Consider the following 18,588-nt stretch of genomic DNA (forward strand, 5'->3'; position numbering starts at 1 on the left):
TAACTTGAATCAATAGTCATTGTGAACAAGGAAAGTGGTGTAGCACCACAAACTTTAGTAGTGGTGTTCTAGCTCATTGGTGTGTTTGTGTGTGTGTGTGTGTGTGTGTGTTAGAGAATGATCTAATGTCGGATAAGCCCTGAGAGAAAATCAAGGGACACTTGGATGACTCACAGAGCCTCAGGGAAAGATGATTTCACTGCTCTGGGAATGCCCTTGGGAAAATATATATGTCTCTGTGTGTGTCTTTGTGCAAGTAGATGTTGCAGATAGGGTGGGAGAAGGTGGATTCTATTAGGATTTTTCTCATGCACTCACTGATAAACTCTCAAAGGTACCAGTATCCCATTGTGGGAACTGCTGATCCAGAGGTTACCACAGTAGTTCTGCAGTCAGAAAAGCAACATTTCCATTCCGATTTTTTCCCCCTAGTTAACTCTCTAGGCAACCATCAATCAGTCAGTCTCCAGCTCAGTGTTCCAAATCACAAAATGAGGTTCTCCCTTCCTGTGTGCAACACTGGAAGTCTGATTGAAAGAAAAACATGGTTGTGCAGCTGGAATCATTATCTTCATAAGAAACCAATGCCCTTCTCCAAAAGATATATTGCAGTAGAATAGCAGCACTGAGTAGAAGAACATTTAGATGTGCAACACTAAAAAACCCAAACAAAAGCCAAAAATGCCATACCTATTTTCACAGTAAATGATATTGAGGTCCATGTTTACTCGAGTGACAAACATGTGGCAGTCGATTCTGACTTCATTGATCGTAGGAGGGGGCAAAGCATGAGCAACAACTACAAGCCCCATGATTTGACTAGGGACTGTCCGCCCATGGGACAGCGACACTCTCAGGCGTAACCTTCCTGTAATATGAATCACCTGCAAAACAACAAACAGTAAAAGTAAATTTCAGTAAATGCATGACACAAATATGAAAGCAATTCTTTTAAAGGACAGCATTATTATTGTAAAGAACACTTAACTCTTCCAGAATTGTATTTAGCCACTGCCAGTATTAGTCTTAAGCTTATTAATATTGGCTGTCAACATGTCCTGAATGTCCTCATGCTAGGAAAGAGGAGGAGAAGGAGGAGGACGACGACATAATATCCAAATGCTTCACATTTATCAAATATAAAATGAAGAGCCTCCTCTATTGATCTTTTGATTTTTTAAAATTTTTTAAAAAGAGAACAAACTGCAACATGAAGGGATGTAAGAAAGAGATCTACAACTGAAGTGCTAATGGAAGAGATGGAACACTGATTTTAAAATATTTGGGGATTAAATTATAAAACATGTACAGCAGTAGTTCTGAAACATTTCCAGTCTGATATTTAAATAGACTGCCAGCAATTTATATCAGAGATGCTGTTTATGTTCTTAAATATCTGCATGCACTTTTGATACAGGATAGATTAGTCAGCAACAGATTACCTTGTTGGGGCTACCCAGGTACTGTGCAGTGAATAAATATTGTGTAGCAACTGGAGTGCAACCCCTTCCAGAACAGGCTAAACACCACTCACCTGGGTGGATGAACCACCTACCAACAAGTACCGCCATCTTGTTTCACCTAAACCCAATCCGAATTTTTGAGCTGGCAATCCTTTTCATGTATGATGTACAGGTCTATGCTGGTCTCAAAAGCTAAATTGGTATAAAGCAACAGAGGAAAATGAACCCATAATTTCTAATTTAGCTGCTCCCAGTTTTGTTGAGGCCAAGTAAAAAGTTATTCAGGAGAAAAAAATGGAGTATAGCTTTTTTCGAGGGGCTTAAGCTGGTAGCCATGAAGCTCTGAATCCTGTATGCATACGCATGAGAAATAAGAGCAATCATTTTACCTAGTTAAATGGTAAGAAATCATCTGTATTTAAATGCCTCTTTCATCCTTAGAGAACAACTTTGCATTGAGCTGAAGAGACTGGTTTTATATATATTAAACTCTCCCTCTCATTCACACACACACACACACACACACATATATATTAGAAAGGGAGAGTTTAATCTTTGTGGTTCATCTAATCAAAGACCTTTATGATAAGATGATAACACAGAAGCTGTCAGTGCCAAATACAATAGGGATTTTTCAGGAGATGGATGCTTCCTCCACTGATAATTTTGACCAAAGCAGAGCAAGAGCCAGGAGAAGTTAGTTACTGCTAATCTGTGCAGGTTATTAATGTTGACTAGGAGCTGGAAAGCTCTATTTTCCATTAGCAAGTTCTTAAGTGATCAACTACACAGTGTCACATAATAAAAGCTATGAGAACCAGCTTGAAACTAATATTTTTCTATAAAGTTTTGAAAAGGACATTTATAGTCTTCATTTTTAAAAATCTTTATAATTGTGGACTGTATATGTATATATATACACACACACACACACAATTTGGATGCTGTGCCCATTTTACTTGTCGTTTTGTAAGCCCCTTCCACACACACACACACACACACACAACTGAGGTAATTATTGCCTAAACTCATATATAATGCACCTTCGGATGACAATGATCCTTATGAATATTTTAAGAAATTTCTAGAGGCAAGGATGCAAAAACACCATTTTAAAAACCCATTTTTGTGAGACCTCATTAACTAATGAAGAAATAGCTAAGAGAAATAGGATTTAACTTCACAGGAGGGACATTAATAGTATACTTTACTCCTTCCAGCTAGGCTTACTCGTATGCTTATTTATCATTATCTGTCTTATTTTATCATACTTCAGCTTAATGGAAAAAATACAAATCTGTAAATGCTTGGAAATATACTGTTTTTAATGGCTAACTAGAAATAACACGATAAATAATCCTGTAATAAACACACGATGCAACACATTGTTTTATGAAGAGTTACTATCTGTTTGAAGATGGCGTTAACACCAAAGGGCAAAACTTTAAGTTATGCCATATTTAAAGCCTACTTATCTCCTGCGTGTATGCTCAAAACAGTGTTTGTAAGTTATTGCTTAATAGCAAACAGATTTGATTTTGAACAAGTGCTTATTTATTCAGTGTTGAGCCTTCTGCTTTAGCTGATTCCACAGCAAAGGAGTCTAGTGCACAGTCCAGCATGCCTAAACCCTACTGACCTCAATGGGACTAAATTTCACAGATGAGTTCTTCAATTCTATTGGTTTCTGTCATATTCACTGCACATAAGGACCAAACTTGATATGATTTGGGAGATCTATGACTGGATCTCCCAGTGTCTTTTTCTTTTATTAAAAGGAGCCATGTAGTGTTCCACTTGTCTTTCCCCATCCTCTGCAGCTAATAGCAGATTCAGGGGGGAATTCCAACAGGGAAATGGCTTAGGTGGAGAGGGTTAAGCCCTCCTCCCCTAATGCCACCCCATGATGAAATATGCCTCCTCCCCAAAGACTCTTATTACCCAAGAAAAAGACATCGGGAGAAGTGATTGCAGATCTCCTACAATGTGTCTAGTTTGGCCCCAACATCCTATGAACTGAGCCCCAAATTTGATTTAGTACCCACACTGCCAAGCTAACTCGATTCTACTACAACTGGAAACAGAAACAGCACCCCAATTATATAGTGTTTTTCTTTATAGTTTATGATTTGGGGTCTGATGAGATCCACATTCAGCTTGGGCTGGCTACATCTGAGATTCCCATTGACTCTAATGTCACTTCATTTGTGTTGATATATAAAATAAACTGGAACTTATTCCCATCTCTAGAATTGCTTCCATTACGATTTCTTCCAAATCCTCTCTCTCTGACCCTGTCTGGCCTTTTCAAAAATAGTTAAGTGGTATCTGAATCAGATCTTACTACACAGTATTGAATCTGAAACTGCAAAGAGAAATTGCAAACTTGTATGGCATGTTGTATGATTGTTCTAAGACAAGAAGAGCCAATGAATCTACAAACTGCATAGTCTGCAACCTCCTCTGACAATGTCCACAGCATGAGACCCATGGCCTATTTTCCAGACTGGGACATTGATCAATCAACATTGTGCCTTCCCAGATGGAGCCAGCCAACGAACAAGCTGCCAGTTTGAGTTCTCAGTGGGGCTCTGCTAGCTGGAAGGAAAAGGCAGGCAATATCTTTAGGAGAGGGACCATAGCTCAGTGGTAGAGCACATCCTTCGCGGGCAGAAGGTCCCAGGTTCAATCTCTGGCACCTCATTAGGCAGCAGATGGGAAAGACCTCTGTCTGAGACCTTGGAGAGCTGCTTCCAGTCAGAGCAGAAAGTATTGGACTAAATGGACAAAAAGGCTGGGTTTGCACAACATGGTAACCCACACTCAGTAGTTGAGTGTGGGTTGTTGTTGAACCATGGGTTAGTGTATTGTCCAAACCCACAACATTTTCCGCAGGGTGGCTTGCTAACCATGCAGTGTGATTTATTTTTCTTGAACAAGCCACCTTGAGAACCCCATGGTTTGTTGTTGAGTTGTTTAGGGTGGTTAACAAGCCACACTGTATGGTTAATAAGCCACCCTGTGGAAAATGTCTTGGGTTCAGACAACACACTAACACTAGTGGTTCAATGAACAATCCACAGTTCAACAACAACCCATACTCAACCACTGAGTGTGGGTTAGTGTGTTGTGTGAATGCAGACATAGTCTGACTTAGTATAAAGCAACTTCCTATGTTACTATGGCCCAATTCACATAATCACAGCTGTGGAAATAAGCCATAATGATTTATTTCCCCTACCATGCATGCCAGGGGAATTTTCATAATTACCCTCACTGGCAGAGCTTGCTGTGTCATGCAAACACAGCCAGGGTGACTTGTTGCCATGGATAACAAGTCACCCAGAAGCCAGAACCCATAGGCTGTTGTAGGGTTCTGGGTGTCTTGTTAACCAAAGCAACAAGCCATCCTTGCCAGGTTCACACGATACGGTAAGCCATGCTAGCAAGGGTAATTATGCATATCCTTCTGGCACACCTGGCAGGTTCCCCTGTCATGATTGTGCACATAGAGCCATAGCCTTACCAGAACAATCTGGATGCTTTTTATGCTTTGTGCCACTCTGCCACTTCAGAGGTTTGAAAGGCAATGCCAAACATACCCAAATTGTTGTTATTGTATTGATCATGGTGCCATCCAGCTAAATCAAACCAATATGTGGATGCATATGCATGTTAACTATATAGAATTTAATGATGGAACATCTGTGTAATGTCATGCAGAAGTAAAATGTAATTCATTACATTTTTTTGTGCTGAAATACTTCATTCCCTAGTTAGAAAGAACTTTCAGTTAACTACACCTGATACAAACATATTGACGAAATCGTAGTTTCACTCCCCCACTCCCTCTGATGCAAAAGCAAATGTGAAAGATGTTGAATATGCACGCAAACACTGTTTATGATGTGTGTGGGAATGCTAGCAAGCTGTATTTCTTGTACAAATATGTATATTTTCCCCTTCCATATGCTCTGTCTGCCATCTGTTGGTGACAAGCACTTCATACCCTCCGACATTTCACAAAACAAAACTGGGATCCTTCTATACTTGGAATGCTCCTATTAAACACTGCTGAAAGCTCTTGTTGCTGTCCAATTACTCTGCAATATGGAGTTGGGTGGGGACAGCCTATGGTGAAGGAACAGCCACATCAAAGCCAGGCTTGTGCAAGTCAGAACAAAAGATGTGGGAGGAGGATTTTTTCGTTTTCATTACACGAGCCCCAAAATTCTTTCCCACTGGGGAAATGAACAGGCTTTGGATCCTGCGGATCCAAGTCCTCCCGTGATCCTCCCCCAGCATGCCCCCCTTTTTGCCCTACAACTGTGGAAGCACCAACATCTAGTGGTCAAGGCAGAATCCAATGGGCAGCTTATGTCTCTTTCCGCCAATTCTCTTATGCCCCACGAATTCCGTTGCACAAGTGGCCCCCACAGCTTGTGCAATGGTGATTTAGTGCTTCCAGGGCAACCCAAAATGATCAGAAATGCTCAGTTCTGGAAGGAGTTAGGTTGGTGGAGCTTGCATAAGGGAGTTCTGCTGATCTGCCTCCTTCCAGAAACAAAATTTGTGGTTTTGGGGGGGCTTCCCCTAGGAAGCGCTAAATCTCCTTTGTGTAAGCGGAGGGTCCCGTTTGTGCAACGGAATTGGTGGGACCCACTGCTTGCAGAGGGGAATTGGTGGGGAGAAAGGAATCGGTGGAGGCATAAGCACCCTGTGGGTTTCTCCCCTATGTGTCCTACTTTACAAACAACAGTCCTCTATTTGAAGGCACCCTCTATTTGAAGAGCTGCCTGGTCAAAGTCTGGGTAAAAGATAAAGAACCATAAAAAGGGACAGTAGGGTCTCTGAAGTTGCCCATCAACAGTTAGCACCCGAACAACAGACTGAGCTGAGCAGACTGACCAGGTCAACTGGTCACAGTCTTCCCCACTCCACTGTGGTGAGATATATTATATTTCTATTTGTAGTAATTATTTATAAATCTTCATCAATACATATAAACCAGCATATGCAAATTTTATGCAAATTGGTGTCCTCTTTTGTCCTCTTTGTTGGAGATGCACCTCCTCTTTGTTGGTGATGCGTAAGTAGCAACCCTACTGACCACAGAGGGATGATGGCTGCTGCGGTTTATTCCACTGCCAGGAGAAGGCCTTTGGTGGCAGGCTCTTCCTCCACTAGAGATTAGGACTCAGGTAATTCCACTTCACTCTAGCGCTCCAAGGCCACCTGCATTCCATCAGACAGGGCCTAATCCAGACTTGAGAGCACCTTTGGCAAAGTGCCCTCTGCTGGGCCCTTAGCCACTGGCTTATCTCCTAGCAGTGGCAGGTGGCCATGAACCACCATTGAAAATTTCCCATAATGCCTTGGAGTGATATTGCATGGAGGAAATTTAAAATGGTGGCTCTTAGTACCAGGGCAGATGTACTGGTGGACCCTGTCAGGGCAGCTGCCTGAGGATGCTAGGTGCCGATGCCTGGCAACTCAACAGTAGGGATGTTAGAGAATTCCGCCACGGATCCCAGGGAGGCTGAATTCCAGTGAATTCAGCCCCCCGGAATCCGTGGTGGAATGGAGCACCCTGCCCCACCACCCTGCGAAAGCCCCGCAAAACAGAGCCTATCTGGCTGCGGCTCCGGCGGTCGCTCCAGATGAAGCAGCAGTGGCAGCGACGGCTCCGGCCGCTGCTGGGCTGCTGTGGCCACAAATGGTGGCTGTCGTAGTGGCAGCCATTTGCGTCCCTACGCCGGCCCGTGATAGGCTATGTATATATTTACATAGCCTATCACGGCTAAAGCAGGGACGCTTTAATATAAATATATACGTAGCCTATCATGGGCCAGCATAGGGACGCAAATGGTGTCCCCTACACAGGACACCATTTGTGTCCACAGCAGCCTGGCAGCGGCTGGAGGCCCCGCTGCGGGTTGGCCCAGACGGCGGTTCCATGGACTGGCCGTGGAGCAGAGCCGGCCGGGCAGGATTCTGGCGGGGAGGAACGGATCTCCTCCCCCCCATCGAGGATTCCAGGGGGAGGAATGGATCACCTCCCCCCACCTGTGGACCCCAGCGGAGCCAGGTAAGCGGGGTTTCGTACACAGGAGTGTACGAACTCAACAGTGCGGGAAGCTACTAGCCTGCCCCTCTTCACATCTAGACATTAATGTACCTCTGTTATCTACCTATGTAAAATTATTCTAGGCCACATTTAAGGGTGCTTGCTTCCCTGCTTTCCTCCTTTCTCGCTCTCCATCTGTTCCATTAGTTTCTCATTTCCATCAGTTCTCTGGCCTGCCTAATCTTGCCATAACTTGTGACAGCCTTCGCCCATAGTAATGTGGCATTAGCTTTGGCTTCTTGTCTGAGGAAGAAAAAACATCCTTGCTTACAGATAGCTCTCTCGACTAAAACAGATACCCATCACCTAGCAGAGAAACACACCAAGGACCTGTGGTAAACTCTAGTGCCAAATCTTCTCTAGCAACACGTTTCCTGGACCTAACAATATCAGGCTTACAAACGATCAAGAGTTCATTCACCTGTGTTCCCATTAATGACATCTTATGCTATCATCTATCAATAATGCTCTTCAGTAGTTTGCATTGCCAGATGTGACAATTCCTACTTTCTACCTAACAGAATGGGTGCATTCACACATAACGATAAGCCAGGGTTCCTGACTTATCTTGGCTTACTGTGAACGGTGTGCTGGTGCACAGACCCTGTTCACTCCGACTTTGCTCCTTGTACAAGTGGGTAAAACTAACCAAACAGGAAGAGATACCTTATTGTGGTGTTCAAGCCCAGGATCCTGATTTGTTGCTTTCAAACAAGCCAACAAAAAAAACAGGCTCCTGGGTTCAGATATCATGTTAACCTAACCCTTCCTTGTTACTTTTACTATTCATGCGAAGGGAGAAGCAAAGCAGGAGCAACCAGGCTGTTTGCACCAGAACACTGCTCGTTCACAATAAACCAAGATATGCCAGGTAATTATATGTGAACATAGCCAATGAGTGGACACAACCCAAATACTAGCAAACCAGTTAGCTCCGCTGAACAGCGTGAGTAAGCCCCGTTGAACACAGCAGTATTTATTTCAAATAAACATGCATATCACTGAGATGCAAGTCTCAGAATTCTATTCATCATGTTTACGTTTCAGGGAACCATACATAGGAATTCAGGAAACCATACATAGGAATTTTATCCTCACAGTAACTCTATAAGGTGGATTAGACTAAGAGATAGTGACTTGTCGGAGGTCACCTAGTGAATTTCTTTATGAAAGAGAGGAAGTTGTACTAAGGTTTCACCTATCCAAGTCCTGTATTATATCTAACACACCACAAAGGCTCTTGAATGTATAGAGTGATATTGGAGGAACATGGTTTATCTGAATAGAGTAACTTTTTCCGCTGGTATTGGGCCCTAATGCTGGGATGGGCCAATACATTTAAGGATGGGTTGCAGGTTCAAGCCTTAATTCTCTTTTTACAGTCCCAGTTTTCCATTTACCTTGGAAGAATGGGATCTACTTGCTGTAAAGATTAATCCATTTTAAAATGTGCATTTTCTTTCCTATTTCCTATAGATCAAATTTACAACAAACAAAACAATCTCACTTTCTGCAAATAAACAATGATACAGAATTTGTGTTACAGAAATTGAACCTACATAGCAAAACTTGGATTTATGGCAATCTAATAGGATAGGTATTGCCATGGAATCATAACTCACACCATTTTGTTTATTATATCACTCACTACATTTGAGACCAGAGTAATAATTCTTATTTACCATCATAGTCGCAAATCAAATCAGTTCTCTTAAAACTCTCCTTTCAGTATTTGTTGGTAATCTTACATGCCATTTTTTATTTTAAAAGACCATAGAACGCTTTTTCAATTTGACTATCTAAAAAACAAATCTGCTAGCAATGAATTTATTTATTTTTTCAGATTCCAAAACATGCAAATAAGCACTTCCAGATTACCAGTTCTTTAAAAAGGAGTTAAGGAACAGAATAAAACACAGTGCAACCTGAACTGGAAATAGACATTAAAATTAGTTTTAGTGCATTTTTTAAAAATGTCATTGGCATAAACCCTATTTTAGTGCAGAATGCTTCAATAGAGCTCTTGGCAAGAACATCACAAGGAGCAACACTTTAATATATGCTTAAGCAGCCAAATACAAACTGAGACCAAGAACACAAGCGTAGTAACAAATAATAGAAAAACAAGTATCTCAATTTAATATAAGCCTATGTAACAAATGAACCAGTGGGATGGATCCAGCTTATTTTGCACCAGTGAGAGCATTTCCTGAGCAGAGTTTTGCTCAGAATTTTCCCACCAGAGGAAAGGGGTGGGAAGTGATCTTTGCTGATTTCCCTCTTCCCTCTGAAGATCCCAGCTTCACCTCCTCCACTGTCCCCCAACCTTCTGGAACAAATTTTTTGGGGGGGCGGAGTAGGAAACTTCAGGGGCAGTGAAGAATTGACAAAGATCACCTACTCCTCCATTCCACCATCAGAAATGCTCCACTGGATCAGGATAGTCCCATGGCTCCAAGCCAGAGTTTACAATTTGTAAGAGTCAATATAGAGTGTTGTAAATTACAGTGCATGTACATGTCTACTCAGAACTGAGTTCCATTAAGTTTATTGGGGCTTACTGTCAGGTAAGTGGGTATAGGGTTATAGTCTAAATTATACATAAGAAATTAGAATGATTAATTCCAGAGAATTTCTCAAGGAACCCTTTGATATATAATAATACAGCAAATATAATTATGACTATGGCTATAGTCTGCAAAGCACTTACTGGACTAGTTTGACTGCAGAGTAGAGTACAGGATTTCTCCAGCATTATGTGTTATAGCCTTTAAAAAGGAGACACCAATACATCATATGAAATTGGCCTGAGATTAATTGAGAATAGACCAATTTAAGATGGAAGAAGAATCTCTTTAGTTTGACATCTAGAGCAGACCATTTGCAGAAGGATTCAAGATGAACAGATTTACACTTGGATATCTGATTTCTGCATTTCTCTGCTTTTCAAGTATGAACTGATATGTCTAATGTCAAGTTATTAAGGTGTCATCTTAGGGCCAGACTAAAACCTGTGCATGTAAAAAGATTAAGAACCTTGGATTTCCTTGCATTTGTGTTGCTGCTTAGATGATTCACATGAAGAACTACTAGCATCCAAATAATTTTTTAAATGTTACTTGAAAGTTTGTTCAAGCTGTCTTGGAATCTTTCTCTTGCTGAAGTTGCACCAATATGGGTGCAATTCAGGAGGAAGTAGCCTGTTCAGTGCTTTGCATGCAGAGGGTCCCACATTCAGTTCCTAGCATCTCCAGTTAAAGGATCAGCGAGCGGGTGATGTGAAAGACTTTTGCCAGTATTCTGGAAAACCACTTCCAGTTAGAATAACTGATTGGGCTAGATGGACCAATGGTCTTCCTAAATTCCACTGAAATAAATGGAAGCAGCTCCCCTTCATTTCAAGGAGGGTGTACTGGACAATGTCTCAGCCTATTATTCCTCTGAATTCTAACCTGTGCCATGCAAAAATTGCAACCAAAACTGAAAATCCAAGGGGGTGTCTCCATGAGCAATTTACTCCAAGCTGGCTGCATTTGGAGATTGTTAGGGATATATTATGTCATGGCCATCCAGAAGCCACCCTGGAGCTTATCAGGCAAAACCCGGATTTCCTGAGACTGCTTAAAGTCCGATTCTTTTCCTTAAGTCAGGTTCTCCCTGGTACAGTTGCTGTGTGCCCCAACCCCCGCAGTACCTTGGGTATGCTAGCCCTGCCCAGGGGTGGGCCTTTCACCGTGACCCTGGTCAAGGGGTGTTTCCCGTGTGTTTTCCGTCCCTGCACAAACCAATTAGTGTCTACTCAGAAGTAACTCCCATTGTGGTCAAAGAGGCTTCTCCCCTGAACTCCCACTCCCACCAGGAAGCATGTTCTGTGAAGCAATTTTCACTTGTGCGGATCACTCGCTTGTGGAGCTCTGCATGGACCACAGCACAGAAAAGTGGATTCCTTTGTAAAAATCCAGTACTCCTCCATTCTCTCCTCTGAGCATTGTCGTGGAGACACGGTCCAAGGGAAGGACCAAGTTTTGGCAAGACAGATTTCCCCTACAAGCTCCCTGGTGTTCAAACAAGTTATATTTTATTTTCCAGAGAGAATGTTTGAAAGCTTGTTTTAGAAATAATGCCTTGAGGTTATTTTCCCTAATACCATTTCAAGAAACTTGAAAGCCTTTGGCTCTTGAAGTTTGGAGGGTTGTAATGAAGCAATCATCAACTCTGACATTCAGGGGCTCACTGCAGCAGCTTCTGTTGCCAGGTCTTTGACAGATCTTTTAAAGTTAAAATAAACTTTAAAGAAAGGTCCTTGTTTTATCTGCTACAATGCAATCCTCCGCTGCAACTGGCATAATGGTCTTCAATGTAGTGTGGAAATTTTTATATATGATAGATGATAGAATCAAAATTTCCACACTATCCTGAAAACATATATGTATGTGCATGCATGTGTGTGTGTGTGTGTGTGTGTGTATATATATATATAAATAAATAGCATGGTAAGAATCCAGACTGCCAAAGCTTACAGATGGTGGGGAGAAAAAAGTAAAAAAGGAAATCAGTATCAGAATTTTGTGCGTGTGCTTATGCACTTTTGTTTCACAGAAGGATAACCAATAATAAGTATTCTTCAGAAGTATCATCTTTATCTCTATCATGAGAGGAAGAAATAAACCTTCTTTAATGGTTTTATTTGATGTAGCCCTTCACAGCCCCACCATTACCGTAGGTGATTCTCAACACAGTGAGCAACTAGATCAAACAAAAATATTTGATATGAATGCATTTCCCACATGCACCACGAAGGCAAAACAAAGCCATGAGTACCATTTTCTGCCATGATAGACATAGATTTCTCAGACTTGTTCCCATACATGAAGGGAGCAATCCTATGGTTCCTAGTCAGCGACTAGACAGCCATAGCATGTGTGGTTTTCTGGAAACCGACCTCAGAGCCTGCGCTCCAAGGTCAGTTCCCAGAGAATGGCCCTGCGTTCCCTGCTCAGAAGAGGAGCGCAGAGCAGCCAAAACAGGGCAATCCGGGGCGGGGAAGGTGGAAATGCTGGGACGACACATCCTATGTCGGCTGTCTAGCCGCAAATGCAGGGCAGGAGAAGCGCGGCGGGAACGATCCCCTCCGTGCTTCTCCTGCCCTGCATCGGATAGGCAGTCGCCTCTGAGTTTGGAGGTGGCCGCCTATCCCCATAGGATTGCGCCCTAAGAGCTTGTTAACCTGATCCCATGGTTTAACCAACACTATAGTTTTCCTCCACTGGCACTGAGACTAATTTCAGAATTCCCCAGATACTGAAAGGAAAAGAAAGTGTCCTGGATTGTATCACCAGAGCTTATCCTTCCTTTCCCAATGAAATAGCCACAGCCTATTGCCCTTTGGCTGAGCAGAAGGGAAATGAATAGTGAAAAATGAACAGCGAATGAGGAGACACCTTGGTATGGGGAGTGGTGGTGGTGGTGGAAGGGATGGTGAAAGGGTTATTCTAACACACAGACAAGGAAAACACATTAACATTAGGGTGGGGAAAACATCTGCACTACGCTGCACTACTTTTACTTTTTTTCTGTGTGGGAGTGACTAAAACAGCCTTGGGCATGTTCTGCAGTGTCCTAGGCCATGGCTGGATTTATAGGAATCCTGTGCATAGCTCACCGCACAGCAAGGCCTTCAACTGAGCCTAATGGCAGATGTTGAGCTGTGCCACAGAGAGGTGAACCCCTACCGGAAACTATGGGATGTCACTGGGGTTTTCTTGTAAATTGTCTGTCTAATCCAATTGCTTTAATCTTCAGAAAGAAGAGAACAGAACAGAGCCAAATGGAGCGGATCTTGGGAAAGGAGTCAAAGGTTCCTAAAAGCCCATGTTTGGGGAATTTAAAATGTGATAACTGTTTGAGACCAAGGCTGTGGGCTGCTTCTATCCAGATTAGAGTTCTTTCTTTTTCCTCTTCAAGGTTCTAATCCAGCATTCATTCAGCCTTTCCTTTTCATTTTCCTTCGTATCTAGGTTTCAGTCAGCCTTCTCTTTGCCATTTCCACCCCTTTCCCAAATTGCCTTCCAATTCCTTTCTCCCTTGCTGAATTTGCTTTCTATCCCTCCCAACCCCAAAGCCCTTCTGTCTGATTTTAATGGGTTGGGTGCTGTTGGTTTATTTTTTATTCTTGTATTTGTAATTATATTTTAATTATGATTTTGTTTTAATCTCGATTGTATTATTGTTTGCCACCTTCAGTTCCATTTTTGGTAGAAATGCAGGCTATAAGAGAGGTAATGTGGTATAGTGGTTAGAGTGATAGACTGGGACTTGGGAGATCCAGGTTCTAGTCCCCACTTGGCCACGAAGCTCACTGGGTGATGGATGAAAAGAATTCATTCAGCTTCTCTGCACTCTCCTTGTCCTCCTTCAACTCCATTGTCATTCAACAGTCCAACTGCCTCCCTAGCTGGTTTTCTGCTTCTGATATATTTAAAGAATACTTTATTGTTGGCCTTGATGTTGTGAGCAATCTGCTTTTCAAAATGCTTTTTCACATCTCTTATTGTCTGCTTGCATCGCCTTGTGAAAGCTTGTGCTGCCTTTTGTTTTCCCCACTTGGGCCAGACTTCCATTTTCTGAAGGAAGCTCTCTTTTCTCTAATAGCTCCCTTAACACTGCTCATTAACCATGCCAGCGACCTCTTGGACTTGGTGCTACATTTCCTAACCTGTGGTATACGTTTTCTCTGGGCTTCTATTATTGTGGTTTGGAGTAATCTCCAAGCATTCTGAAGGGATTTAATCCTCTTGACTCCCCTTTCCCCTTCCTTTTCACCAGTTCCCTCAGAGAAGTTTCTTCTTTTGAAGTCAAATGTGACTGTGTTGGACTTCCTGGACAATTTTCCACTTAAATATATATTAAATCTGATAGCACTGTGATCACTGTTTCCAAGTGGTTCAACAACATTTACATCTCGTACCAGGTCCTGGGTGACACCATTAGGATTAAATCTGAGGTTGCCTCCCCTCTGGTCAGTTCCATGACCAACTGTTCTTCCCTTTCTGACCACAGACCCCTTCTCACCTCTAATTCCAGACACATGTATGCATGTGCCTGGGGTGGGGAGCTGGTTGTTGTTAATGAGTGGTGAGAAAGAAGCAAGCTGTACCTATTTAGAGGCATGCTTCTTTATAATGATTCTGGTGGGAAATTGAGGGAAAGTGAATTGGCCACATCTGTGGTGGCCTGGAGCTCCTGTTAGTTTGTGTGTATTCACTTCACTTTCAACGCAGCTGGCCAGAGCCCCCAAGCATCATCACCACCACCAACAGCAAGTGGGGGGCTATTTCCACTTGTTCTTTTCTAAATGGATTAAAGAGCGATGAATTGATTAAACAGTGGGTGTTGGATGTGGAATAATGGAAAAGTGACACACTCTAAGAGAAGAAAGTGGTTAAAGGGTGGGTTAATAACTGCCACCACCACCCCAGCACACCACTGAGTTGCTGCTGTGTTGGAGCTCTCTGATGTTGCTTTCAGATTGACTAGAGCTGGGATTCTATGCAGGTCCAGTTTGAAGGGAGTCCTCAAGGGAACATTTTGTGCAAAGACAGGCATGATAAAGGACAAAGAAGGCAGGGACCTAACAGAAGCAGATGAGATTAAGAGGAGGCGGAAAGAATACACAGAAGAACTATACAGGAAAGATCTGAATGTCCCTGATAGCCATGATAGTGCGCTCACTGAACTTGAGCCAGACATCCTCGAGAGTGAAGTCAAGTGGGCCTTAGGAAGCATTATTAACAACAAAGCTAGCAGAGATGACAGTCTTCCAGCTGAGCTATTTAAAAGCCTAAAAGATGATGCTCTTAAAGTGCTGCACTCAATATGCCAACAAATTTGGAACACTCAACAGTGGCCACAAGACTGGAAAAGGTCAGTTTACATTCCAATTCCAAAGAAGGGCAATGCCAAAGAGTGTTCAAACTACCGTTTCTATTTATACCGTAGTACTATTATACTACTGTTATAGTACTATTACCGTAGTACTATCTACCGTACTATTCTATGATTCTACCGTACAATTGCGCTCATTTCACATGGCAGCAAGGTTATGCTCAAAATCCTACAAGCTAGGCTTCAGCAGTATGCGAACCAAGAACTACCGGAAGTACAAGCGGGGTTTCGAAGAGGCAGAGGAACTAGAGATCAAATCGCCAACATTCGCTCCATCATGGGGAAAGCAAGAGAATTCCAAAAGAACGTCTATTTCTGCTTCATTGACTATGCTAAAGCCTTTGATTGTGTGGATCACAACAAACTGTGGAAAATTCTGAAAGAGATGGGGGTACCAGACCACCTTACCTGTCTCCTGAGAAACCTGTACAAGGGTCAAGAAGCAACAGTAGGAACCAGACATGGAACAACCAATTGGTTCAAAATTGGGAAAGGAGTACAAGGCTGCATATTGTCGCCCTGCTTATTTAACTTATATGCAGAGTACATCATGAGAAACGCCGGGTTGGATGAATCACAGGTCGGAATTAAGATTGCCGGGAGAATTATCAACAACCTCAGATACGCAGACGATACCACCCTAATGGCAGAAAGCGAAGAGGAACTAAAGAGCCTCTTGTTGAAGGTGAAAGAGAAGAGTGCAAAAGCTGGTTTGAAACTCAACATTAAAAAAACTCAGATCATGGCATCTGGCCCCATCACTTCCTGGCATATGGAAGGGGAAGAAATGCAAGCAGTGACAGATTTTATTTTCTTGGGCTCCAAGATCACTGCAGACTGTAGCCATGAAATTAAAAGGCGCTTGCTCCTTGGGAGGAAAGCTATGGCAAACCTAGACAGCATAGTAAGAAGCAGAGACATCACCTTGCCGACAAAGGTCCGTCTAATCAAAGCTATGGTTTTCCCAGTAGTAACGTATGGCTGTGAGAGCTGGACTATAAGGAAGGCTGAGTGCCAAAGAATTGATGCTTTCGAACTGTGGTGCTGGAGAAGACTTTTACGAGTCCCCTGGACTGCAAGGAGGTCAAATCAGTCCATCCTAAAGGAAATCAACCCTGAGTGCTCATTGGAAGGACAGATAGTGAAGCTGAAGCTCAAATATTTTGGCCACCTAATGTGAAGAGAAAACTCTCTGGAAAAGACCCTGATGCTGGGAAAGACTGAAGGCAAAAGGAGAAGGGGACGGCAGAGGATGAGATGGCTAGATAGCATCACTGATGCAATGAATATGGACTTGAGCACACTCCGGGAGAGAGCGCAGGACAGGAAGGCCTGGCGTGCTATGGTCCATGGGCTCACGAAGAGTTGGACACGACCGAACGACTGAACAACAATGAAAAGCTAATTACGTTGCAGTAGTGTTGATTATGTCCTTTGCAGCCAAAGATGGAGAAGCTCTATACAGTCAGTAAAAACAGGACCTGGAGCTGACTGTGGCTCAGATCATGAGCTTCTTGTTGCAAAATTTTGGCTGAAATTGAAGAACATAGGGAAAACCACTAAACCATTCAGGTATGACCTAAATCATATCCCTTATGAATATACAGTGGAGGTGAGGAATAGATTTAAGGGATTAGACCTGATAGAGTGCCTAAGGAACTATGGACGGAGGTCTGTAACATTGTTCAGGAGGCAGCCAGCAACTCAATCCATCCCAAATAAAAAGAAATGCAAGAAAGCAAGGTGGCTGTCTGATGAGGCTTTACAAGGAGCTGAGGAAAGAAGGGAAGCGAAAAGCAAGGGAGAAAGGGGAAGATATACCCAACTGAATGCAGAGTTCCAGAGAATAGCAAGGAGAGACAAGAAGGCCTTCTTAAATGAACAATGCAAAGAAATCGAGGAAAACAACAGAATGGGAAAGACTAGAGATCTCTTCAAGAAAATTGGAGATCTCAAGGGAACGTTTTGTGCAAAGACGGCCATGATAAAGGACAAAGAAGGCAGGGACCTAACAGAAGCAGATGAGATTAAGAAGAGGTGGCAGGAATACACAGAAGAACTATACAGGAAAGATCTTAATGTCCCCAATAGCCATGAGAGTGCGGTCACTGAACTTGAGCCAGACATCCTAGAGAGTGAAGTCAAGTGGGCCTTAGGAAGCATTAGTAACAACAAAGCTAGCGGAGATTACAGTATTCCAGCTGAGCTATTTAAAATCCTAAAAGATATTAAAGTGCTGCATTCAATATGCCAACAAATTTGGAACACTCAGCAATGGCCGCAAGACTGGAAAAGGTCAGTTTACATTCCAATTCCAAAGAAGGGCAATGCCAAAGAGTGTTCAAACTACCGCACAATTGCACTCATTTCACATGGCAGCAAGGTGATGCTCAAAATCCTACAAGCTAGGCTTCAGCAGTATGCGAACCGAGAACTACCGGAAGTACAAGCGGGGTTTCGAAGAGGCAGAGGAACTAGAGATCAAATCGCCAACTTTCGCTGGATCATGGAGAAAGCAAGAGAATTCCAGAAAAATGACTATTTCTGCTTCATTGACTACGTTAAAGCCTTTGATTGTGTGGATCACAACAAAATGTGGAAAATTCTTAAAGTGATGGGAGTACCAGACTACCTTACCTGTCTCCTGAGAAACCTGTATGAGGGTCAAGAAGCAACAGTAAGAACCAGACATGGAACAACCGAGTGGTTCAAAATTGGGAAAGGAGTACGACAAGGCTGCATATTGTCGCCCTGCTTATTTAACTTATATGCAGAGTACATCATGAGAAACGCCGGGTTGGATGAATCACAGGTCGGAATTAAGATTGCCATGAGAATTATCAACAACCTCCGATATGCAGACGATACCACCCTAATGGCAGAAAGCGAAGAGGATCTCAAGAGCCTCTTGTTGAGGGTGAAAAAGGAGAGTGCAAAAACTGGTTTGAAACTCAACATTAAAAAAACGAAGATCATGGCATCTGGCCCCATCACTTCCTGGCATATAGAAGGGGAAGAAATGCAAGCAGTGACAGATTTTACTTTCTTGGGCTC

At 42.7% G+C, this 18,588-nt stretch overlaps 1 protein-coding gene across 2 annotated transcripts in view; it reads right to left on the reverse strand.

Annotated features, from left to right (window-relative positions):
- The window catches only part of NPAS3 (neuronal PAS domain protein 3), a 1,104,842-nt gene that overhangs the window by 29,869 nt on the left and 1,056,385 nt on the right, over nucleotides 1-18,588 (reverse strand). For both annotated transcript variants that reach the window (XM_084827207.1, XM_084827217.1), the window contains one exon: nucleotides 691-884. In XM_084827207.1, coding sequence (XP_084683333.1) covers nucleotides 691-884 — 194 coding nt within the window. The remainder of the gene's footprint in view (nucleotides 1-690; nucleotides 885-18,588) is intronic.

Source organism: Heloderma suspectum, chromosome 1 (genome assembly GCF_057233095.1).
Source record: "Heloderma suspectum isolate Gila_16-S chromosome 1, 16-S_ref, whole genome shotgun sequence".
Lineage (NCBI taxonomy): Eukaryota > Metazoa > Chordata > Lepidosauria > Squamata > Helodermatidae > Heloderma > Heloderma suspectum.